Raw genomic sequence first — 23,447 nt, 5'->3', positions numbered from 1 at the left:
AGTCAGCTTTTTGAACTATCAGTAATGCATTTTTATGGTGCCATATAAAGTGTTTTGAAGCCATGGAAGTCAGAAAAGGGGTTTTAACTTTCATTTACTTCAAAGCCAATATACTTCAGCAAACAAAATTGTGTCATCTAAAGAAAGCAGAGTTGGGCTGGTGAGATGGCGCAGTGGTTAAAAGCACTGTTTGCTCTTCCAGAAGTCCTGAGTTCAATTCCATCAACCACATGGTGGCTCACAACCACCATGTGATATGGTGCCCTCATCTGGCCTGTGGGTATATATGCAGGCAGAGCGCTGTATACAGAATAATAATCTAAAAATCTTTAAAAAAAAAAAAAAGTAGGGTTATGAGTGCCAACAGCCAGATTGCTGGTGCAGGTTATGGCTGAGAGGGTAAGAGTGCTTGTTTGGAAGCATGGTGATTTGAATTCAAATCCCTAGCACCCACATTAAAAAGCCAGGCTTGAGCCGGGCATGGTGGCATATGCCTTTAATCTCAGCACTCAGGAGGCAGAGGCAGGTGGATCACTGTGAGTTCAAGGCCAGCCTGGTCTGCAAAGCGAGTCCAAGAATACAGAGAAACCCTGTCTCAAAAAACAAACAAAAAGAAAACAAAAAAGAAAAGAAAAAAGCCAGACTTGGCCTTGCATGCCTGTAACCCCAGTGTTGAGGAACAGAGACAGGCAGATCCCAGGATCATCATGCTAGCTGGCCAGTCTAGCCCACACTGCAATCTCCCAGTTGAGTAAGAGACCCTGTCTCAAAAAATCAAGGCGGGGAGCAAGAGATGCCTGATCTGTTCTTCAGGCCTCCACATGCCCAACATACAGAGAGATGGGAATTTGAGCTGAGACAGTGATTCAAGACTATACAGTTTAATTAACACAAAGATGACTGAGTGATCAGACCAATGCATACAGATTTTCTGTACCTTACCCACTGGTTGAACCTTTAAGCCATCCTTATATGTGGGCAAGGAACAATTCTAACAGCCCTTTAAACAATAGAGCTGCTTGGCTATAAAGATTATCAGAAGTCAATTTAATCACCCCACTCTCTCTCTCTGGATATATTTTACTTAACCTCATGCGGAACTACTGCTATTTGGATGTGTTCAGCAGGAATTTGGACGCTGAAAACCAACAAAAATCAAGTCCCACAGAATGACAGAAGGCAGGAGAGAGTGAAGGACAATTTCTGGAATTGCAGATGGTTTTGCCGACTGCCCTGCCAGAACTGTCAAGAGGGGAGAAATGCTTTGGCCTCCCTGATCTTCTGCTTCACCCCTTTGCAGGACAGGATGAGCCCGGCGTGATGGCGCTTCAGGGATTCCAGGCGTCTATTGAGCAGTTCTGTCTTTTCCACCTTTTCTTCCAAGTCTTGGAGGAGTGATTCCTTACCCAGAAGCCCACATTTCTGATTCAGCTTGATGTTGTCAATTCGCAGGCTGTCCCGGGCTTGTTTCGTTTTTGTCAATAGGTCTCTTCCCAGGGCCACCTGGCTCTCGATTTCCAAAAGTTGTGCTTTTTTGCATGCGTTCTCCTTGTCCATGAAAGACAGCTTTTCCTTCACATGGGTTATAATCTGCACGTTGCTGGTCACCTTAGTGCGCAGTTTTAAAAGTTCCACGTTTCGTTCCTCAACTTTCTCATTGAAGGTCTGGTTCTCAATTTTGAGCTGTTCAAAGTCGATGAGGAGCAGCCCCTCAGCCAAGTCCTCCTGGGCCTTCATTCTGGTTTCAAAGTGTACCAGGCTCTGCTTCAGCTGCACGTTCTCCAGACGTACTGCGCTCATCTCCTTCTCCTTTTTATCCTCCAGAGCCTGAATCTGTTCCACCTCTCTCAGAGCGGCCTGGCGCCCACCGCGCATGCGGCAGCTGCCCATGAGCTGCATCACCACCTGCTTCTTGAGGGCCTGGAAGCGCCGCCACTCTTTGTCCACCTTGGCCTGCTTCTCCAGGCACTGATGCTTCAGCTCACGCACCTCCTGTCGGTACCACTCCAGGTCGTCTGCCTCTAGTTTCTTCAGTTCCTCCAGCATGGCCAGGTAGCGCAAGTATGCTTGCTCTTTTTCCGGAGACTCTGGTTCTGCGCTCTGGTCGACAGGTTCTGCTGCTGCTTCCAGGCCCTTCTTGCGTAGAGTCTCGTAGATCTTCTGCTGGAGGTACATATTGTAGCGCTGATACCGGTCCCTCTCTACCAGCAGGGAGCGGTACTGGTCCACGAGCTCACCCCGCAGCTGCTGCTCTTGCAGCTTTTGCACATCCGCCGACCACTCAAAGTTTTCGAAGTCCTCTTCCTTCTCTTCCTCCTCCTCCTCTTCCTCTTCCTCCTCCCCACGGTGAAGCTCTTCTTTGCTTTTCTTGCGTCGTTCCCGACCTATCACCTCGATCACCTTGCTGCCTCTCTTCTGCACTGACTCCTTTGCTTTCTCAGCCCGTGGAGCTGGAGCAGCCGCCTCCTCTACGATCGTGGTCAGCGGCTGAGGAGGCCGGAACCGTGACTCCTTGCTCTTCTCCCTCTTCATCTTGTCCTTGTGCTTCTCCGACCTGTCGGGTTCCTCGTCCTCGTCCTCGTCTTCATCCTCATCTTCGTCATCGTCTTCGTCTTCGTCCTCCTCCGGCTCCTTGGGCTCCGGCTCCTTGGGCACCGGCTCCTTGGGCTCCGGCTCCTTGGGCGCCGGTTCCTTGGGCTCCGGCTCCTTGGGCGCCGGCTCCTTGGGCTCTGGCTCCTTGGGCTCCGGCTCGGTCTCGGGCTGTGTCTTCGGCAGACTCTCTGGCTCTCGGGACACGGCCTCACTCGTGGCTTCTGCTGCTTCGCCCGCTGACTCAGCGGCCTCCGGACCTTCCACGACCACGACATGCGTGTCATCGCTCCCCTCCGAAGCCTCTGCTTTTGGGCCATCCGCCACCGGCTGGGTCTCTGGCTCTGGCACTGGCTCTGGCTCCGGCTCCGGCTCCCGCTCCGGCTCCGCAAGGTCGGCCGGGGTCTGAGGTTCCAAGCTGACCTTGGTCTCGGACGGCTGCTTGGTCAGGCCTTCCTCGGCTCCGCCTTCGCCCTCGGTGTCCCTGTCCTCGCTGTGGCTGTCCATACTCTACCTGCTGTCCAGGGTCTGAGGACCGCCGCTGCCGGCTGTTAGGTTTCCCGGGGCAACCAGGGCGCTCGCGGTGGGCCCTGCGATTGGTCGCCCGTCTTCCATTTCTCTCCGCCTCCCGGCAATACTAGGCCAATGAAGGGCCGCGAACAGGTGAAGGGAGGCGCTAATTGGACACTGGCTCGAGAAAGGCGTGGCGCACACGACTGACTTCCGGTCCGCGCCCCGCCAGCTGTCAGGCTTGGGGCGGGGCCTTGCGGCTGCTGGAGCCCATGAGGCAGCGGGAGGCGGCGGTGCGCAGGCGCAGAGCGGTGGCGCGGCTGTCCGCAAGGGGGCGCGCGCGGGGCGCCTGCGCGATGCGTCGGGGAGACGGCGGCGGCGGCGGCGGCGGCTGCGGCGGCCGGGCCGGGCCGGAGGGCGCCTGCGTGCTGAGGCGGGACGCGGCCCGCCTGGCCGGCTCCGGCGGCGCCTGGGCGGGGGCGGCCGTGGCAGCGGCCGGCAGCGGCGCGGGCGCGGCGGGCGTGGCGGGCCCGGCGGGCGGCGGGGCGCTGACGGCCGGGGGCGCGGTGGCTGCGGGCCGGGCGGCGAACGAGCGGGGGAAGATGGCGGAGCTGGGTAAGAAGTACTGCGTGTACTGCTTGGCCGAGGTGAGCCCGCTGCGCTTCCGCTGCACCGAGTGCCAAGACATTGAGCTGTGCCCCGAGTGCTTCTCGGCCGGCGCGGAGATCGGCCACCACAGGCGCTACCACGGCTACCAGCTGGTAGACGGCGGACGATTCACACTCTGGGGTCCTGAGGCGGAGGGCGGCTGGACCAGCCGCGAGGAGCAGCTGCTGCTGGACGCCATCGAGCAGTTCGGTTTCGGCAACTGGGTGAGCGGCGGGCGGCTCGAGGGAGGGCATGGCTGGCTGGCTCGGTGCATGCTGCGGAGGGCCGCAGGTGGCCGGGCGGGACTGCTCGGAGAGTGTTGGGCGCCCGCGGGTACACAGCTGGTAGAGCTGGGCCTTGACCCGTGGCCCGGACACGGAGCAGTCTGCCCTTCACACCCGTCCTCAAGAGGTGTGCATTGAACGCGGGTGCAGGGCAGGCCCTTTTCCTTGCCAGGCTTCTCCTTGAGTGAGATGGCAGCAAGCTAGATCCCACGATCCCTGCTGAGTTCTCTCTGGTAAGGCTTGGGTTCTTCTGGGCACAGTAGTGGGGAAGGCCAGAAGCCTGGCCTGTCCATCTCTCATGCACTTAGTCAACATTCAGGGCTTCGTGTGTTTTATGTGGGTGTCAGTATGTGACCTGTGGTAGGTAGGGTTCTCTGCCAGCGTCTTGCTTAATTCGTGGTCTCCATAGCACCCAGGACATGGTGTGAAAGGTGGTCAGTAATGATTGAACAAAGGCGTCTTCGTGAGGGGGCAATCATCCTGAGGTCGGCTTTCTAGCTGTCAGGTTTCTGTAATAGGTGGCTTGCTGATGACAAGAGCCTTCGCGTGTGCCAGCCAGATAGTGTGCTGGGCTCCTGGATGCTCTCTAAGGAGCTCTCCTTCTACTCCTCACCCATGTTAGGGAAGAGCTCTGGCTGCACTGTCACTCTTTCCACCCTTTCCCCGCCTATGTAACACCTTCAAGCTTTTAGAGATGGAGGGAGCTAAGCATGACCCTGCCCTGTTCAGACTCTCTCCCAGTATGTTAGGGTCCTGCTTCTCTGAGCTTCCCCCGCTCTAGCCTCCTGCCCTCCTGTTCCAGGTCAGCATGCAGTGGGTGACCTTCTGGACCCATCTCCCCCGCTTAGGGAAAGATCCTCCTCTACAATGCTTTCCTGGTGGCCAGCAACGTGACTCCTGCTCTACAGAAACAGTGTGTTATCTTGTCTATAAGTGGTGTTCCTGGGTGTGTGTTGAGCGTCTGCTTTGTACAGGTCAGGCAGTGTGAAGGACCCTGAAGAAGAGCCTCAGAGCTGAAAGTGTGGCATCCATTTGCTCTGGGCCTGGAGCTTGTCGTGTGCCTAATGCTCCTCTCTTACCTGATTGCCCATGGTGACTCACTTGTCCTCAGCTACACACAGAGCCAGCCTCAAGCCTTCATCCACACATCCAGTTGGTCAGTGGTCATCGAGTTAAAAAGTGTGCAGAATGTCGCTGCTAGTTCTGGCCTGAACCATGCTGGCACTTACCTCCTGTTGTAATCAAGTCCCACGGTTTACCTGCTTCCTCCTTTTGTGCTCTGTAGCCCTTCTCACACACCAGCATAGAGGGCTTTTGAAACACAAGCTGCGTCTCTTTGGCCCTCAGCGGTTTCCCATTCTGCTTAGATTACACTCCAATGCCTGCCAGGCCTGTCTGTGGTTCCCTGTGAGCTCACGCATACTCCCTTGATCGGTTTTCCTTTCTTCTGCCTGCCCTGCTCTCACCCGCAGTCAAGACTACTGACTGATCTTTGTCCTCACACCACACTGCTCCAGAGAGCCTGCCTGCCTTCCTTCCTTCCCCCAGTGCTTCTCTGCAGAGTAGCCACCGGAGAGAGCGAAAGCCTTAGTTCTGGGGACCCCAGCATGGAGCTTGCTTTATCTCTTGAAATCTTGGGAACCCTACAGAAAGAGGAGGCAGAAAGAGTGTAGGCCAGAGGGGAAGGAGGACACCAGGAGAACCTTCAAGCAAAGCTCATATGAACTCACAGAGACGGAAGCAGCAAGCACAGGGCTGACACAGGTCTGCACCGGGTCCTCTGCCATACATATTTCAGTTCTCAGTTTAGTAATTTTATGGGCCTCCCAAGTGTATGAATGAATGGGTCTCCAATTCTTGTGCCTTCTCTTTTGCTTCTGTTGGTTTGCCTTTTTTCCAACTTCAACGTGATAGGTTTCGTTCTATCTTGTTATATTTTATTTTGTTAAAAAGAAAAGAAGTCTTGGACTGTAGAGTCTGCACCTCAGCCAGTGTTTGTGCCACATTCATGAAGCACAGGCAGAGGCACTTAGCACCCAGGAGCCACAGCGTGTAAAATGTAGATGAATAAACAGGCTGGACTGGGATGACCTCATCTGAAGCAGCGCTTTCAGGCTTGAAGGCCAGAGGAGCTGGAGTTAAGCTGCAGGTTCCCATGAGGCCCAGGCCCAGGTTTGGAAGAAGGAAAGCCAAAGGAAAGATCCTTGGGGCTTGGCTGCCCTGTGTAGTGCATGGACTGCTCCGTGCCTACGCAGCAGGAGTCTTAGGGCCACGCTGAGATATGCAACCACTGCTCCTCACAGGAACAGGAGGCTCTGTGACCACTCTCTCTACCTGTGTGCTCTTAAGCTAGTTGGTTTACTCCTCTGAGCCTTATTTTTCTTCACCAGAGACACCACAGCTTAGATGCGGGGTTCTTTTCTGACCTTGACACTCAAGTATGTCTGTTTGGACCTGTATAGAGCATGTGCCAGCTCTATACTGTACCCTTATGTACATGTCACGTGACTTACGTAAGCAGCACTGTGTGTGGGGGGGGGGACTTATGTTCTTAGTTTGCATTTGAAAGATGGCAACTATGAGAATATAAGCTACTTGCCAAGAATTGCATAGCTTTGCCCATGACAGCTAGGTATGATTATAGCCTGGGCCTCTACTATAGCACTAAGAGCATTAAGTAATGTGATTGGAGACCAGAAGCTTCCTGGTGCAGTTGTAGGTGTAGTACTACCAGAAGGCTTTGCTCAGGGCCTAGCTGGGAGCTGTACCACAGAGAAGTCACAGAAAGAATAATACCATAGTAGGGGGGTTGACAGAGGGAAGAGGTGGCCCTCAGCCACACACACAGGCCAGGCCTGCTAGGGTGCTAACAGCCTCCATATGGCTGTGGTGGGTTCTGCTGGCTGAATGAGGTGTGACCTCTGGGACACAGGAACACAAACATGCAGACATTTAGAGCTTCGGGATGATTCGTGCTTTAGTAGACAAGCCATCAATTTTGTCACTTGGCTCTAAAGATATCAGACTGTCACAGAAGAGGCAGTTTGAGAGGACCAGCTCCTCAGGGGGCATCCATCAGGGGGAAGTAGGGCTCACGCCAGCTCTTGTGGTTTTGGATGTAGTAAGAGGAACCAACAGAGAAGGTTCTTGTCCCTAGGGCAGGTGGAGCAGCCTGGGTAGCACGCCTTCCCTCTGTAGATGACAGCTGACACCCATAAGCTGAACCATGTGCCAGGCACTGGACAGGGTTGTGATGAGGGTGTTAAGGCTGATGTCCATTCCCCGGTGCCAGGCCTCAAGGCAGGTGTGTTGTACTGTTCCCTCACACTTCCGATTGCCCCACACTCTGAGGCAGATCTTCCCCACTTACTTACTGTGAGAAGCAGCTATGCTGAAGGACGAGGCCAGCTAGAATCTGGGCCCAGGTCTTTATGGTCCATGCCTCATAGGACCATTGACAGCATAGCACAGGCCCGCTAGTGCCAGATACCAGCTCAGACACTGACTTGTAGGAATTCCCAGGCTGTAGGACTATCCCCCTTTTCACCAGAGCAGAAGGCTTTCAGGGTTAGTAGGAGCCAAGCCTATGCATCTGACAGGATTGCTAGACACGATAAGGACAGACCAGAGTAGGAAAGATCCTAGGTAGAGAAACAGTTAAAAGGTCCTGTTGAACACTGGCTCCCAAATGTTAGCTGAATCAGAACAACCTCTTCTGTGCACTAAACCAGAAGAGGCTGGGAGCAGTACCCAAGAAAATGAAGTCTCAAGGTTGTCCAATACCCTAGAAGAATAGCGTGAGTCGTCCACCTGAAGGGCCAGTTGTGCTCTGTGACACAGGAAGAAAAGTCATGACTAAATGTCCCTTCACATAATGGGCTGAGCTAGCCTGCCTGCAGAGTCTCAAGACTCTGATCTGAGGGTGCATGGAGCCATGATGGGGTAGCAGGTGCAGCAGTGACTTAGCTGTGAGCTCACATTGGCCTGCAGAGGCTGACAGCAGCTTTGTCCAGCTCTCATCCTCTGGGGATAAGGAGAATGAGGTAGAACTGCCTAGGAGCACTTTGTAGGATACTTTGTGGTCAGTGCTTTACCTGCCCTTCCCCTGGGTGGCTTCAGAATTCTTTCAGGTGGATTATGTTTCCTGTTTCCTCCTGGCCCTGTAGGTGCTGCCTGCTTCCTAGCTGCCCCTTACCACACCTCCCCAGGAAAGGGGCTGCCTTTAGCTTCTGCCCCTTTAGGGCTTCCTTTTTTGAAGGAGAAAAGAAAAGAAAAGGAAGGGGGGGGGGCTGGGAAGGAACCAGGGCTCCTTCTAAACACAGGGCACATGTTCCTACCCCAAAGACCAGCCCCAAGCCTTTTAGGAAAGAAAGCCCAGCCCCCTGTCATGGCCTGCAGCCTGATTTATGCCTCACAGTCAGTTGCTGAGAGAATAAAGACAACAATGGAGTTAAGTGTCAGCTGGGTTGTGGCTGGGGTTGTCTGCTGAAGAGGAAAGACAGGAAGGAAATTGTGAGGCCCGCCCCAGTCAAGGTTGCCTGCCTCAGTCAAGGTGCTGGAGGCATCAGAAGCCGTGTGTATACTGTGCCTTCCACCAGTCAGAGTCAGGACATGCCATTCTGTGGAGCTCTTTGAGAGTTGGTTGAAGCAGGAAGAAGCAGTGGCCAGTAGTCTGGCCTTGATGTCTGCTCATAGTACCAGAAATTGTATGAGTCAAAGACTCCTCAGCATGTACTGCACTGACCATCAGGAGAGGCCTGGGCAGATAAGCACACAGTGACAGGCAGTGCTTCTAGCTAGACTGCTGATTTTGAGCTATACAGTGTTGACTGGCCATGCGCCTTATGGTAGCTCACCCAAGGTTTATTGACCTGGAACTGTGGGTAGTGAAAGAGCACTGCTCTCCTGGGTGCAGCTGTGAGGTCTCAGGGGGATGACAAAGGTAGGAGCACTTACCTGTTAGTGTTAACTGGACTCCAACAAATCCCTAAGAGGAGGGATTATGAGCAGGGAAGCAGCAAGAGTGGGGAACAGAAGAGGTGGCCCCAGAAGGGAGGCTTTGGAAGACCGTGGGCATAGAACACGTATGTACATACATGCACAGCTTTGAGTGAGTAGCAGGAGTGGTGTTGCAGATCACAGACTGCTGGCCCTGGCTGCTGTGCTTGGTGCTTCCCAATGTATCTGGCCTCCTACCACTGTGTGCAGGAGGATACCAGATCCTTGGGCTAAGTGGTCAGCTAATCCAGCTGAATCGGTGACCTCTAGGTTCCATAGGTGACCGAAGGAAGTGGAGAGGGATTAAAGAATAGACCTGATGTCACCCTCTGGCCTCTGCACCACATGTACATATGCACATGTGTGTGCAAATCTTTACAAGTGAGAGGCCTACAGTATCTCAGGCCAGTGGGAATGGTCCCTGATCTATGTTTCAGGTGAGGCGTATGTCACAGAAAATGCCCAGACAGAGGGCTGCTTAACTGAGGTGGGCCTCTTTACCGCCAGCAACACCTAGCTTACGATCAGCACAGCCATCAGGTCCAACTGGCCTTCAAGGGCATGGAGACTGAATTAGGCATAACCATTTGGGGCCCAAAGCAACTTGACCCTCTCTAAGCTGTGTATAGCCTGTAGCTGAAAGAGGTATGACTGGTTCTGGGACTGGTGTTGAGAATAGCAGCCGGGAAATGAGTGTGCATTTTGAGCAACTACTTTCTGAAGTGGCTTTAGTGGTTGACTTTAAGGAAGAGGCCTCTTGGCAAAAGGAAAAGATTGAGGGAGCCATTCAGTTTCCTCTCGTGCAGGAATGGAGAATGCTTTCAGCAGTGGTGGCACTGCAGTTAGCCTCTGCATACCCACCATTCACAGCCACCGAAGAGAGGAGCCAGCTAAGGTTCCAGAACCTAAGGCTGGGACAATGCTAAAGGTCTCCTGGCTCTTCTTGTCCTACAGCTGCAGAAAGAAACAGCCCTCTTTGTAGTCATGTTGCATGGACTTGATTTACCCTGTGGGCAAGCTGGCAAGTGTGATTTCTAGTCTGAGTGAGAAGTGTGCCCCCCGACACCAGATTGTCTTCAAATGGTCTTCAGGATTTGCAATGGGTAAAATGGCCAATAGCACTTGCTTGGGCTTCTCTAAGGAGGCAGAGAACAAAGACTGACTTAAGAGTTCTCATCCCAGCTCCGTCACCAGCTTCCACATAGCCTTGCACAGGTCTGTGCCTCTGGATCTTCCCTCTCAGGTACATCTGTGTATGTTTCTTCAGATCTAAGTGAGATGCATATCTGAACATCTTTTGGGGGCATAATGGGTGTGTGTGTGTGACAAGTAAGAGCGTTGGTAGGAAGTAGCCCAAGTAAAGCTTTGTGAGATGGTGAGAGGAGCTTGAGTGAAGTGGTTTGATGGTCTGGCTTTTGTTGTTATAGGAAGACATGGCTGCGCATGTTGGTGCTTCGCGGACTCCTCAGGAAGTGATGGAGCACTACGTTAGTATGTACATCCATGGCAACTTAGGCAAAGCCTGCATCCCTGACACCATCCCTAACCGAGTAACAGATCATACCTGCCCCAGTGGGGGTCCTCTCTCGCCCAGCCTCACCACGCCTCTGCCCCCACTGGACATCTCCGTGGCTGAGCAGCAGCAGCTGGGCTACATGCCACTGAGGGATGACTATGAGATCGAGTATGACCAGGATGCTGAGACGCTCATCAGTGGGCTTTCCGTGAACTATGATGATGACGATGTAGAGATTGAGCTTAAGCGTGCCCACGTAGACATGTATGTGCGGAAGCTGAAGGAGAGGCAGCGCCGAAAGAACATTGCCCGAGACTATAACCTGGTGCCAGCCTTCCTGGGCAAGGACAAGAAGGAGAAGGAGAAGACACTGAAGCGAAAGATCACCAAGGAGGAGAAGGAGCTGCGGCTGAAACTGCGGCCACTTTACCAGTTCATGTCCTGCAAGGAATTTGATGATTTGTTTGAAAACATGCACAAAGAGAAGATGCTTCGCGCCAAGATCAGAGAGCTGCAGCGGTACCGGCGCAATGGCATTACAAAGATGGAGGAGTCGGCAGAGTACGAGGCTGCCAGACACAAACGGGAGAGGAGGAAGGAGAACAAAAACCTGGCCAGCTCCAAAAGGGGGAAGGAGGATGGCAAAGACGGCGAGTTTGCAGCCATCGAGAACCTTCCTGGGTTTGAGCTGCTGTCAGATCGGGAGAAGGTTCTCTGTAGCTCCTTGAACTTGAGTCCTGCACGCTATGTGACTGTGAAGACTATTATAATTAAAGATCACCTCCAGAAGCGACAAGGAATCCCCTCTAAAAGTCGCCTTCCCAGTTATCTGGACAAGGTCCTAAAGAAAAGGATTTTAAATTTCCTCACAGAAAGTGGGTGGATATCCAGGGACGCTTCCTGAGGCCAGATGACGCTAAAGCAGTTTGTGAGCCAAATGACATGGGGTCTCCCCCAGCATTGTTGCTCTTTTAAACAAATTGAATTCTTTTTTCAAGGCTAAATTTTTTTCCATGATCCTCTGGAAGAAGCAATAGTAGCAATCTTAAATTGACTCATGGGGGAGATAAACGTGTGTCTTTTTAACTTAGTCCTAAGGTAATCCTTTCAGAAGACAGCTTGCCTTTGTGTTCCTCTGAAGACTGTCCCCACCTTGGACGAGTCCCCTAGTTTTCATGAGCCTTTCCCTGTTTGGGTTCAGAAGCTGTTATGCTGTGGGAGCCAGGAGCTGCCATCAGCTTCTCCCTGGTGACACAAGCTTTACTCAGGTGGGCTGTTGTTGGTACCCCTTCACTGAGCCCACTGCTGTCCCCCAGCTGACACCCCAAGCACAGTGCTGGCACACCGCACTTTACCAGGAGGCAGGCTGTGCACAGAACCCTCTGCTGTGGAGGCCAGAGACCACCGCCAGGCCCGTTCCCCACTGAGCCACTTAAGATGAGCCCCCCCCCCCCATTTGCACACAGTGATCACCTGAGCTTCCACTTACCTGACAACAGCCATCCCAGGCCCTCAACAGTGCTTGCTTCATCTTAGCCCGGCCCAGCCTGGGCTGCCTGGGCAGGCTTACTTGGCACATTCTTGTCCCCTGTGATTGGGAAAGCAGTTAATGGAAGGGCCACAGGGTCAGGTGGGGGCTGCCTTTCGCTGCTGTGAACCCTTATAGGACACCTGACTTGGAACCAAGACCCGTTTAAGTTCAAGGCAGAGTATGCAGTGCTGAGTTGAGGCAGTAGCTGCTCAGGCCTTCCACCACCACCCATTGCAGAGTCCCTCTCACTAAATGTAGGGCAAGCTAGCTAGCCTGGCTCAGTGAGCTGATTAGGGTATGGCAGTGGCCCTGGGGAGTGCAGAGCATCCTGCCTGTGCCTTGGAGCCTGTGCTCTGCTTTTGTTTGTGATCTTGAAACAAACTCAGAAATGGCTCCTTCCCAGCCCTACTAAAAAGCTTGCTTCTGGGGCCTCCTTAAAGGATTCGTATGGTACCTTCCTTCTAAACTTGAGGAAGGCGTTTGTCTTCCTGCTGCTCAGGGTTCTCACGCCCAGACCCTGCTTTAGAGTCCTGGAGTGACCACAGCCTCTGCCCCTTGTCCCTGAGGTACAAGAGCCTGTTTACCTCATAGAGTGTTTGGGCTCGGAAGTGAAAGTGAAGTTATTTTGAAGAAAAACAACTCATTTCCAAGGACGACTTGATGACGTGCCTTTCCATTTTACATCCTCTGTCCCCTAGGGTAAGTTTTTCAGCATTAAATAAAAACATTTCAAATATACTATATATGGCTTTAGTTGTAAAGTGCATTGTGGGCTAGCAGGGAAGTGCCCTGTGAGCCAGGCGTAGGTTTCTCTTGATACCATTAGATGCTGAGCAATGGTGTCAAAGGACCAGCTCCACATTGCCCCGCTGCAGGTGACTAGTGGACAGTAGCTGGTGTCACAGAACAGCAGTGGGGTGGTGTTCAGTGCCTAGTTAAGCCGGTGGTTCTCAAAGTGGGGTTCCTGGGCACTTGTCAGAAATAGAGTCATACCCCAATGTAACTAATTCTCTTGAGGCAGAGATTTGGGGTTTCATTAACAGGGACTAGCAGGGTGTTTTTCAAACCCTCCAGGTGGCTGGGATGCAAGCTCAAGTTTGAGAACCACTGGCCTTGTCTTGGTGAGGTTTGAAGCTTCAGTGTGTCTTCTACAAAGTGACAGCCTGACCTACATTAGCTTGAGAAGCAGAGGATCCTGTCAACGTGTGGCCAAGGGCTGTCGGACAAAACGCCGTGCTTAAGCAGGTGTATAGTGTGTGTACATCTTTTGATGATATGAAATTTATTTGGGCGTGACTGTTTTAAAACACCATAATGAATGTATAATTAATTTATGTTCAAGTATTAATATTGTTACAAGGGAAAAGTAATATTAGGATTGTTTGCTCTCCTGTCTGCCCCCAGCTGTTTTGTCACATTACTCTGTTAGCTCAGACTTTGACATGTTTGTATTTAATTCTCACGATAAATTAGCTACCACAACCCAATGGAACCAAGTCTTTTCAAATTTAAACAAACTGTCTTTGAGTCCGAGAAGTTAGATAACTCTTCAACTGTTTGAAATAATGCTCTCTGGGAGGCCAACATTCCAAGAATGTATTAAGAACTGAAATCCTACCATTTTTATTATTCTTTTACATTAAATTGTTGAGAACAGAGTCGTGTATGTTTGCTTCTTGATCCTCCAGCTTCACGGCAGGCACTTTGCTGTCAAGCCGGCTTCTGACCCGAGGTGGAAAGCTGCTGTCAGCGAAGCAAAAGGCCCTACGCATCCTCAGTGACCCTGATCTTGAAAAGGTCAAAGATGATTTCCATGGAGCAGGACCCATTTCCAGCTGCCTCTAAAGTTCTGGTTACCCACACTTACACAGCTTAGCTACTACCTTGCAGCTTCGACACTGGACGTTCATGTGGCTGAGCAAGACTTGAATTTCTAGGGGAAATGTGCACATATCTCCTGTTAGTGCTGACTGCTGCATCTGCAACCAGCACATTAGGCTATAGTCACTCCTGACTGGCTCTAGGGCTCTCCCTTCCAGGATACCAAAACCAGGGTATGCAAATGGGCCTAAATAAAACGGCAGGCACTGTCTACACATCATCTATGTATTCTCCATAATGCTGTACACAGACAGTGCACCTGGAGACTTAAGAAAAGTCCTGTTCATGTTCGCTGTCAACTATCCTTAGACTTCATTGTGTTTGAGTGCAGGTGGAGGTAGGAGGACTACTTTTTGGAATCTTCTCCCTCCATGGGGTTCTAGAGCCTGAACTCAGGTTGTCAGGCTTGGTTGGCAGCAGGCATTTTTTTTTTTAAAAACAATTTTATTTTTATGTAACAGTGTTCTACCTGCATATAACTCCTGCAGGCCAGAAGAGGGTACCAGATCTCATTATGGATGGTTGTGAGCCATCATGTGGTTGCTGGGAATTGAACTCAGGACCTTTGGAAGAGCAGCCAGTGCTACTCTGAGCCATCTCTCCAGCCCAGGCAATAGGCACTTTTACCGGCTGAGTAATCTTGCTGGCCTCTGACAGTTTTTCTTCTGTCTTGACATGGAACCTGTGAACAAGACTGACTAGACCTTGCTGAGCTTTGTGCTGCTCAGCAGCTTTAGCTGAAAAGGGCTGATTGTATCCATAGGAGTCTGATGGTGCATGCAGTTATGAAGCATAAAGGCTCACTGCCTCTGCTGCAACAGGCTTTCTTTTTGTCTAAATAGTTCAAGGCAGCTTAAAGGAGGAAAACTTAGTGATGATGGAACCTTGAATTTTGGGATGATTACTGGTATCTTTCTAATTTAATAACAAAACTGACTATCCCACCTCGGTTTACCTGATCTGTGCTGGCTCCTCCACAGTGCAATCCCTGACTCACCCTTGCACAGCTTCCTTTAGATCACCATTTCCTCACCTTTTCCCTGAGCTCTCTATAGAAACGGGAAATGGGTCTTTGGCTGGTGGGAGCCTGAAGTCAGCTTCCTCCATGTTATGGCTTTGGCTCCTTGGCTTTCTCCTATGGTCTGCAGTGTAACTATATGTAAGGCCAAGGTGTACAGCCCAGGTCTGTGTAGCTTCTGTGCTGTATGCCTGCTGCTCCAGGCTTGAAGAGCTGTGAGCTGAGGAAGCCAGGCTTTCTTCTCAGGTGCTCACCAGATCTCCAGTAGATGATAAAATTCAATACCATAAAATAGAAGATAAAAGATGAGCCTTTTAATCCCCTTAACCACAGCCTACATAGCAGGCACGTCTGAAGCACACCAGTCAGGAAGCCTTACACTCAGAACGGTCTGTCAACTTAGTTACAGGGAAAAGGCTAAGCACGCTCAAGTTCATGCCTCATTTTCCAGTTCAGAGACTACCCTTCACAGCAGCTAGATCCCACGTGTGAAGGTCTTAGCTTTGCTGGAAACAAATGTTCCCACTCCAGCCCTTCCATTCTAGGGACCACCACCACGCTGAGTGACACCAGTGCCTTGGCACGCAGGGGTAGACTGCAGCACAGGGGTAGCCAAAGACCTTTTATTTGTGTAAAGCATTCATCAATCACCAGGTGGAACAGATATAATGTTAGTCACACTACTCCTGAGGCCCTACTTGGCCCTCTTCTGAAGTAGGTGGCGCTAAACTCAGTGACCAGGCTCCCAGAGTCCCTGACACAGTGTGCAAGCAGCTTCATGTTCTGCTTAGCTTACTTAAGATTTCCAACAAGGCTGGGCAAGGGTCAGATGAATTCACAAATGAGAAATTACAAGCCTGTCCTTTGAGTTCTAGCAAGTGACCTACAAAGTCCAGCGCCCCGAGGGAGGCAGCTAAGCTTCCTTCACCACCCCCACCAGAGCTGGCCTCAGGGTGCGTCCGTGCAGCTTGTAGCCCACCTTACTAACTAGGGCCACAGTGCCTGGTTCTTTCCCCTCCACAGGGGTGTGAAACAAGGCCTCATGTTCGTAAGGGTCAAACTTGGCCCCGATGGGGTCAAGCCTGAGCAAGCCGTGTTTTGTGAACACCTTCTGAATCTGGACTTCGGTCATCACGAGCCCTTCATACAGGCTCTTCAGGTGAGGGTTGTTGTTGTTGATCTCCTCCTTTGGAACACTCTGGGTTGCCTTCTCCAGGATGTCTGCAACCTCCAGCAAGTCCTTGCAGAAGCCCTGGATGCCTGCATTGAGGAAGAGAAGATGGTCTGCACTTGGTATCAATGGGTGTGCTCCTCACATACGGCTGTTCATGATGCCTGGTCAAATCACATGCCATAAAACCAAAGCACTTTAATAACTGATAGTTACAGGACAATACAGTATATTATAGTACAATAATAATTTGGTAATAAAATGAGGAGGAAAGGAATACTTGAGGTAGAAAGGGAAATTAGCTTAATATGCCCTTGCAGTTCCCAAACCAAGGAAGCGGGCCACAGAAAGTGAGTAACCGGTGAAGGCAGCGGGAGCTCCATCGCCACCCACTGCTAGTCACAGCCGCAACCCTGCTCCTTCCCCTCAGAGACCACAATGTCTGCTCACCATATAACTTGGCCTCCTCCACCAGCTTCTGGCTTCTCTGCCGCAGATTCTCAGTATCTGCCAAAGCTCGTTTGTATTTTTCCTAAAGGGAAAAGGGGGTTGGGGATTTAATTACATTTACAGTTTTGAAATGATTTAGCAAACTCCAAATCAGAACATAAATAAAACCTGTCATTAACTGAGATTTTGGTCAAAACCAGGACAGTTTAAGAGTAATTTACACCTGTGCTGGTGTCTCCAGGAATCGGGGAATGTGAGCAGACTTTTGCCACAGGGCACAGTGGAGAGAGCCAGAGGGCCCTTCTGTGCTGATGCTTGTCACCCATGTGGGGAAGAATGTCCAACTTGAGGGTGTTGAAGCACATCACTGGGGCCACCCACCTCAGTTCTCTGCCTGCCAGGAGACGAAGATCACCTGGGAGAAAATCTGAAGGAGACTGAGCTCACATGCCTAGCCAGATAATTACTGTAGCCAGAGATGGGCCTTGCCTCTGTCCACTGTCCCTGTGGCCACCCATTTCTGACCATCTCCAGCTTAATGTCCCCTCATGGACTCCAGTGGTCTCTACTACACCTCTGACCTCAGTTCTCAGGCAGTCACTGAGCAAGGCTCTAAGACATCTTGTCCTGGTCTAGCTTTGACTTAGGAAACTCTGCTAGCTTTTCTGTGCCTCAGTTTCCTCATCTAGGAAGGGACCGTGGTGAGGAGTATGGGCGTTCAGCACAGTGTCAGCCACCAACTGCCCACACACTTAAGGAGCTTGACTGGTGCCTGCTTTTCGACAAGAGTGGTAATTGCTACCACCGACTCCCGTACTCAACTCCTACACCTACAGTTTTCTAATTCCCTTCTGAAGCCCCAGCTTGATCACACCAAACTCCCCTCATACACCAACATCGGGACTTCCCAGGCCAGAAGCAGACCACAGAGGGCTTGGGTTCTAGGCCACGTTGGCAGCTAGTGTGCCACCTGGCTCCATAGCAGGCAGGAGACAAGTCCTTAAGTGTCTTTGGCTTCGTTGAATGTGCCACGCAGACCTTGCGGGCAGCGGTCCAGCCGTGCGCCTCCCTGAGGGGCCTTACCGTGGCCTCCCTCAGCTGCTCCTCCAGCTTTGCCTTGTCTTCCAGGAGGCTCTTGTCCGCAGAGGGTGGATCTGTCTTTGGCTCACAGTGACCCAGGTCCTCTTCCAGGTTCTGGCCATTATTTTTCTGCTTTGTAGCTGTGCACAACAAGCGAGGAGAAGGCCTAAGGAAAAGCCCACACATAAGTGAAGACAGCCTTTTGGCATGCTAAAGACAGCAGAGCTTAGAAATGTGGGCCTTTGAGATGACTCAGTGGGTAAAGGCACTGGTTACCAAGCCTTGTAACCAGAGTTCTATTCCCAGGGACCCACATGATAGAAAGAGCCAGTTCTCCACAAGCTGTCCCACTCTCCACACACATACACTGTACAATGTATGACCCTCTTCCCCTAACTAAATGCTTAAAACAAAACTTAGAAATTTGGGTAATTTCAAACTACCTGCTAGAAAAGACTTATCTCAGGCTTAACAAGGGCAATTATGACACATAAAGTATGTGCTGTGGGGCTGATGGCTCAGTAGGTAAAGTCCCCACAGCGTAAGCACAAAGAGTTTGCACCCCCAGAACCTGCATATGAAAGCTGAACATGGAGGGACGCCTGCAGCCCTGGTCTTGAGATGGCAGAGACGAAGATTCCTGAAGTCACTGGCCAGCCAGCCACCTTAGTGATGATCATGAGCTTCAAGCTGGCTCACTGGGTCAAGGAGCTTGCCACCAAGCCAGTCATGACTTGAGTTCAGTCTCTAGGACCTATATGGTGGAAGGAGGGAACTAATTTCTCCAAGTTGTCCTCTGACCTCCACATATGTGCTACGGCAGTGACCCCTGACAAATAAATAAATGAGGATGGGATAGAGGGAAGATACCTGACGGTGACCTTGGGCCTTCCCCACGTGCTCACATTGCAACTCACCACACAAAGAATGTGGGTGCCTTTTCATGTGTGTCTGTATGAGCGTATGCTCCATGAGTGGCATGTCCTAGGAGCTGGAGTTACAGGTGGTTGTGAACTGCCCAACGTGAGTGCTAGGAACTGAACTTTGGTTCCAAGGAAAAGAAGCAAACACTCAACTACTGAGCCATCTTTCTACCTCTGCCCCAATCCTAAGTCTTTAACAGCACATGGCACAGGTGGCCGTGGCTGTCCCATTAGGGTATGTTAATGCACTCTGATATCCACTAGCTAACAGATCACCTGACAGAACAGTTCAGAGAAAGCCCTGTCATCAAGGAACCTGCAATCTACGCTTGGCCTAGTTGTGTCCCCTAACCATCTCCTCATATATCCCAAGGTGTCTCCTTGAGTCCAAGTACCCAGACCCCTTTCATGACACAAGGCCCACTGCACATCCTGCTGATGACAGTGGCCTGAGCAGAAATACTGTCATCAGACAGAAAAAGTAAACCCCTAAAACACAATGGCCTATGGCTCCAGGAGGCTGTTTTTCTTTTCTGAGCCGGGACCTCACTATGTAACCCCCAAACTCAACAGAGCTCCGCCTCCCAAGTGCTGGGGTTGAAGATGTGTACCACAATGCCCAGCAAGCTGATTTACCAAAAAACAAGAAAAGATGTAATGATATTATGTGCGTGTTTGTATGGCCGTGTGTGTCTGTCTGGGTAAGTAAGGGTATGCCACATGCCACAAGAGCGTGGGTGCCCGTGAAAGCCAAAGCCACCGGACACTGTGGAGCTAGGAACTAAACTTGGGCTCTCTACAAAAACAGCAACCACTCTCAGCCACTGAGACTTCTCTCCAGCCCTCGGTTTTCTTTTTGATGTAGTATATTTATTCAGAGATTGCGTCTGGCAGTAAACTTGCGATCCTCTAGCCTTAGTCTCCCAAGTGTTGGGCTTGCAGTGTGCGGCCTTGTGTGCAGGTCCACAGAAGGCTCTGCAGGTCAGGTGAGTTACAGAGGAGTAAGGTGGATAAGGGAGATACATTTGGACAGAGGAATGGAAAGGGGAGTCCAAATGAATTCTGGGAGTAAGGCAGAAGAGGTTTGGGACCTCCTGGCGCTTCAGTTACAGGTGGCCGTGACCCAACCATCGTGAGTGCTGGGAACTGAACCCAGGCCCTGCACCGAAGCAGCCAGTGCTCGGAAGCACTGAGCCCTCTCTGGTCCCAGCAGTGACCTTTTAGTTTTATTTTTACTTCATGCTTTTAAAAAGGCTAAGAATATGGGCTGCAGAGTTGGCTCAGTGGTTGAGAGCTCTTGTAACTCTTGTAGGGGATCTGAGTTTGATGGACAGCACCCACACAGCGGCTAACAGCCAGCTAACTTTAACTCCAGTTCTAGGGAAATCTGACGCTCTCTTTGGACCCCTGAAGGCAGCAGGCATGCACATGGTGCACAGACATACATGCAGGCAAAACACCTGTACACATAAATTAAAAAAAAAAAAAATCAGTTAATTTTGAAAAAACATAGTGAAGCTTGCCTTCATTATGAATTTTTTCTACTCCTGAGAGTGACAATCACAGCCTTTCAGCAGGTCAACTTGGCTGAACAGACCCTTTCACATACAGCATTCCTAGGGCTACGTCCTGCACAGAACGGGGGAAGCCAAGATTAGGGATACTATGGGAGTTATGACTAGCGGCCATATAGCTCTCTGGCCTCCCTACTAGGGATCTTTCTTCAAACCCACAATTCCAGGGACAGACATGAACCAAGCTGGGGGTTGGAGGGGCTGCTTTCCTGTCAACTCCGAATACAGCACCACAAATAAGAAATGCTCTTGCTGGAATATTCCCGGGAGGCTCCCAGCCTTGCTCCCAGCTTTTTACATAACATGAGCCCATTTTCATCTCCTCGCCTATGAAGGATCATCCACCTGCCAGCTCTCACCAAGTGAAAAAAACAAAACAAAACAAAACAAAAACCCAGCTCCTATGCTGCGCAGTTTCCACAAGATTCAGGCAAAGTCGTTTTTTATTAACCAATAATTAGACCATCTGCCTAACTTAGGTGGTGTGACTCAAAAACCTGAAGCCAAGGTAATGTTCATTTTGAGCCGGGCAGTGGTGGCGCATGCCTTTAATCCCAGCTCTCGGGAGGCAGAGGCAGGCGGATCCCTGTGAGTTCGAGGTCAGCCTGGTCTACAAAGTGAGTCCAGGACAGCCAGGGCTACACAGAGAAACCCTTGTCTCGAAAAACAAACAAACAAACAAACAAACAAACAAGAATGTTCATTTGTCTAAATAAACTGCGCACATTCTGACTTTGTTGCTCCTTGGACCTCACATTCCCCGGAAGACAAAAGGGGGAAAGGAATGTGAGGGACAGTGGAAAAAGCCCATAAACCAGGCGGCAAACATCCTAGCCTAGAACTTGCCTGAGTTGGCCCGGGCCCTGAACTGCGTATATCGGCTACCGGGATTAGCCACCCCAGCCCCTGCGCAGGCTGGCTTCTGCCTGGCTGCCTGACCTTGGGCAAGTCCCCGGCTTCTGGGGTTGTCTTTTGCAATCCCTAGAGGGGTGGTGCCCCTTATGCCCGTGAGAGTGCCGTGTGTCGCCGGACAAACAAATGGCGGAACCTTCCACCTGACGCGTACCCCAGATCCCCACGTTTACGCCCCAGTGGCCTCCGCTCCTCGGCTCTCGAGCCCAGTTCTTGCAGCGTCGCACAGCACACCCCGGGAGGCCCGCGTGTTGAGGCTAGGCACGGGAAGCCTGCTGTGAGGACTGGGCTCCAGGGCGTAGAGGAACCGGCTGTGGGGACTAGACCCGCTGCTACAGCCGCCGCCAGAGCTCTCGGCTGAGAGTGGGGCCGACGCGGAGGAACGACGCTCTCTTACCTGAGCGACAGCGCCAACGCCGGGAGGCTGCGCCGAGCCAGCCTCACGCACCGAGCCGCCATGACTGCCCCCACGGTTGCGTCACTGCGCCCACACTGAGCATGCGCGGAAGTCCCTACGCCTGCTTCCCCACCCACTGCTGCTTTCTAGCTAATCCGTGACTGCCATTGCTGTGATGGACAGATCACGTCCACCAATAATTGCGAATCATTCCCTCTTCTCCGGTGGGCGGGGACTTAGGCGTCGGGAGCCCCGGAAGGTGAGGAGGTGAAAGGTGAAGTAAGAAGGTGACGGGGCTTCTGTGGGCGGGCCGCGGTGGGGAATAGCCAATGAGGAGGAAGAGCTCAGAGGCGGGGCGGGAGGAGGCGGAGCGGGGCGGGGACCTAGGAACTTGTGCTGGAGCAAGGTTGCTACTGCCTTCTTCTGCAAGTGGATTGTGGCGGGTCCGGGAAGGGGCTGGCTCCATCTCTACTATGTCTGCCGCAAGCGTGTTGTGTCAGCAGGCTGCCTGTGGACGACCCGATGAACGTGGCTTGGTTTTGTACCTCTGTCACCTTTAGTTTTCTCAGAATGCAACACAAGAAAATTAACTAAAAGCAGCGTGTGCAGGAGTGCTTAAAGTATACGGGTGCAAATGTTTGGTCAGTGTTCTAGGGTAGGTCACAGATAAGAGTGGTTGGCAGACGCCTCCTGTCCTTAAACCTCCTGTGGCTTTCCCTGGCAGTAACCAGGTCACCAAATTGCTCCTGTCCTGAACATGGCTACTCTTACATCTTGGGTCTTCTCATTTGTCATGAGGCTTCAGAGAAATGACAGTGTCTGCAGAGACAGATGAAGAGAGTTATAGCTGCTGTGTGTGGAGACAGGCAAGCAAGGCTCTTCCCAGGGGTGAGGCCCCTGGGGGCTTTCCAGGGTTCTACTGCTAGGAGGCCTACCTGCCTGTGCTGCCACCTTGTGACCCACTCAAGAACTATTTGAGTAGGAGCCACCCCCAGAAGCTAGGATCTTAGGCAGTTCTGCAGTCCCGTTCTGGTCCAGGTCCCAGTCCTGGGTCAGTGTCAACCCCCCCCCCCCCACCTCCACCTGGGCCCTGAGGTCCAGAACATCACCACCCACACCTGGCTAATAATCTGCACGAGGAGGAGAGGAAACTTACTGGAGAAAACACTTTGGGCAGCTGAGTTCACTCTCAGCAGTGGTGATGGGCTGCCCACCAGGGACAGGGATGAAGGAAGATCAAATGAAAACGTGGGGTGGCCCCAGAGAGGATGGAGTGGTGTTCACAAAGAAAAACAGTCCTCAGAAGGTCGTGCAGCTGGCTCAACAGCACGACCGTGGGCGTGAAATGCATGCCAGCAGAACGCCTACCATGTGCCAGGCGTTTTAATATGTCCTCTTGTGGACCAGCCCTAAGACTTGCTAGGGAGAGGAATGGCTGGCCAGGCTAGGTGACTCACACAGCTGGAAGAAGACAGAGCTCTTGAATATTTCTTCATACTGGCCCAGCATGCACCGGGGTGGAAAACAGAACTAGCACCTGTCTCTCAGTGGTGTCCTGCTGCATTCCGCTGCATGGAGGCACCTCCCTCTGTTAGGGGGTGGCTCCTCATCCCATCGTGCCACACGGAGGTTGGTCAGTTAGGAAATGCCCGGAACTGAGGGATGTGAGCTTCATCTTCATTATGAACCTGACTGGATTCAGAATCGGCTAGGGAAGACACCTCAGGGTTTGTCTGTGCTAAGTGTCTCCAGAGGGGTTTAATTAAAGGGAAGATCCACTCTAAATTTGAGTGGCATCATCCCATGGACCGAAGCCAAGGCTGGATGAAAGAGAAGGAGAAAGCCCAAGGAGCACCAGCTGCCAGTCTCTCTCTCTGCTTCCTGGCCCATGGAAATGTGAGAAGGCAGCCTCTCGCTCCTGCTGCGTGCCTTCCTCACCAGGATGGACTGTAGCCGTCTTGAACC

The 23,447-nt window shown here is 51.9% G+C and overlaps 3 protein-coding genes across 3 annotated transcripts; 1 reads left to right on the top strand and 2 right to left on the bottom strand.

Annotated features, from left to right (window-relative positions):
• Nucleotides 1-1,171: 1,171 nt before the first annotated feature.
• Nucleotides 1,172-3,337, bottom strand: Ccdc96 (coiled-coil domain containing 96). The gene is made up of 2 exons (XM_051165134.1): nucleotides 2,716-3,337; nucleotides 1,172-2,637 (listed from the first exon to the last, which is right to left on the bottom strand). Exons 1-2 carry the CDS (start codon nucleotides 3,094-3,096, stop codon nucleotides 1,246-1,248), a joined length of 1,773 nt encoding a protein of 590 aa, XP_051021091.1. The 5' UTR covers nucleotides 3,097-3,337; the 3' UTR covers nucleotides 1,172-1,245.
• Nucleotides 3,338-3,645: 308 nt separating this feature from the next.
• Tada2b (transcriptional adaptor 2B) lies at nucleotides 3,646-13,754 on the top strand. Its single transcript, XM_051164733.1, has 2 exons — nucleotides 3,646-3,971; nucleotides 10,457-13,754. Exons 1-2 carry the CDS (start codon nucleotides 3,702-3,704, stop codon nucleotides 11,447-11,449), a joined length of 1,263 nt encoding a protein of 420 aa, XP_051020690.1. The 5' UTR covers nucleotides 3,646-3,701; the 3' UTR covers nucleotides 11,450-13,754.
• A 1,842-nt stretch (nucleotides 13,755-15,596) lies between these two features.
• Grpel1 (GrpE like 1, mitochondrial) lies at nucleotides 15,597-21,611 on the bottom strand. The gene is made up of 4 exons (XM_051164861.1): nucleotides 21,483-21,611; nucleotides 17,680-17,842; nucleotides 16,597-16,678; nucleotides 15,597-16,235 (listed from the first exon to the last, which is right to left on the bottom strand). The coding sequence occupies exons 1-4, from the start codon at nucleotides 21,542-21,544 to the stop codon at nucleotides 15,889-15,891; spliced, it is 654 nt and encodes a 217-aa protein (XP_051020818.1). The 5' UTR covers nucleotides 21,545-21,611; the 3' UTR covers nucleotides 15,597-15,888.
• Nucleotides 21,612-23,447: the final 1,836 nt, after the last annotated feature.

This window comes from Acomys russatus, chromosome 22 (assembly GCF_903995435.1).
Source record: "Acomys russatus chromosome 22, mAcoRus1.1, whole genome shotgun sequence".
Lineage (NCBI taxonomy): Eukaryota > Metazoa > Chordata > Mammalia > Rodentia > Muridae > Acomys > Acomys russatus.
This window is presented reverse-complemented; position numbering and strand designations above follow the sequence as displayed.

Excerpts from the sequence above, each read along its gene's own strand:
- Ccdc96 (XM_051165134.1), bottom strand. The coding sequence starts at position 3,096 with ATGGACAGCCACAGCGAGGACAGGGACACCGAGGGCGAAGGCGGAGCC. Across the intron at positions 2,638-2,715 it reads AGCCAGAGCCCAAGGAGCCG|CCCAAGGAGCCGGAGGAGGA; the intron begins GCGCCCAAGGAG and ends AAGGAGCCGGAG.
- Tada2b (XM_051164733.1), top strand. The coding sequence starts at position 3,702 with ATGGCGGAGCTGGGTAAGAAGTACTGCGTGTACTGCTTGGCCGAGGTG. Across the intron at positions 3,972-10,456 it reads AGTTCGGTTTCGGCAACTGG|GAAGACATGGCTGCGCATGT; the intron begins GTGAGCGGCGGG and ends TTGTTGTTATAG.
- Grpel1 (XM_051164861.1), bottom strand. The coding sequence starts at position 21,544 with ATGGCGGCTCGGTGCGTGAGGCTGGCTCGGCGCAGCCTCCCGGCGTTG. Across the intron at positions 17,843-21,482 it reads GCGTTGGCGCTGTCGCTCAG|GCCTTCTCCTCGCTTGTTGT; the intron begins GTAAGAGAGCGT and ends GCTTTTCCTTAG. Across the intron at positions 16,236-16,596 it reads GGAGGAGGCCAAGTTATATG|GCATCCAGGGCTTCTGCAAG; the intron begins GTGAGCAGACAT and ends TCCTCAATGCAG.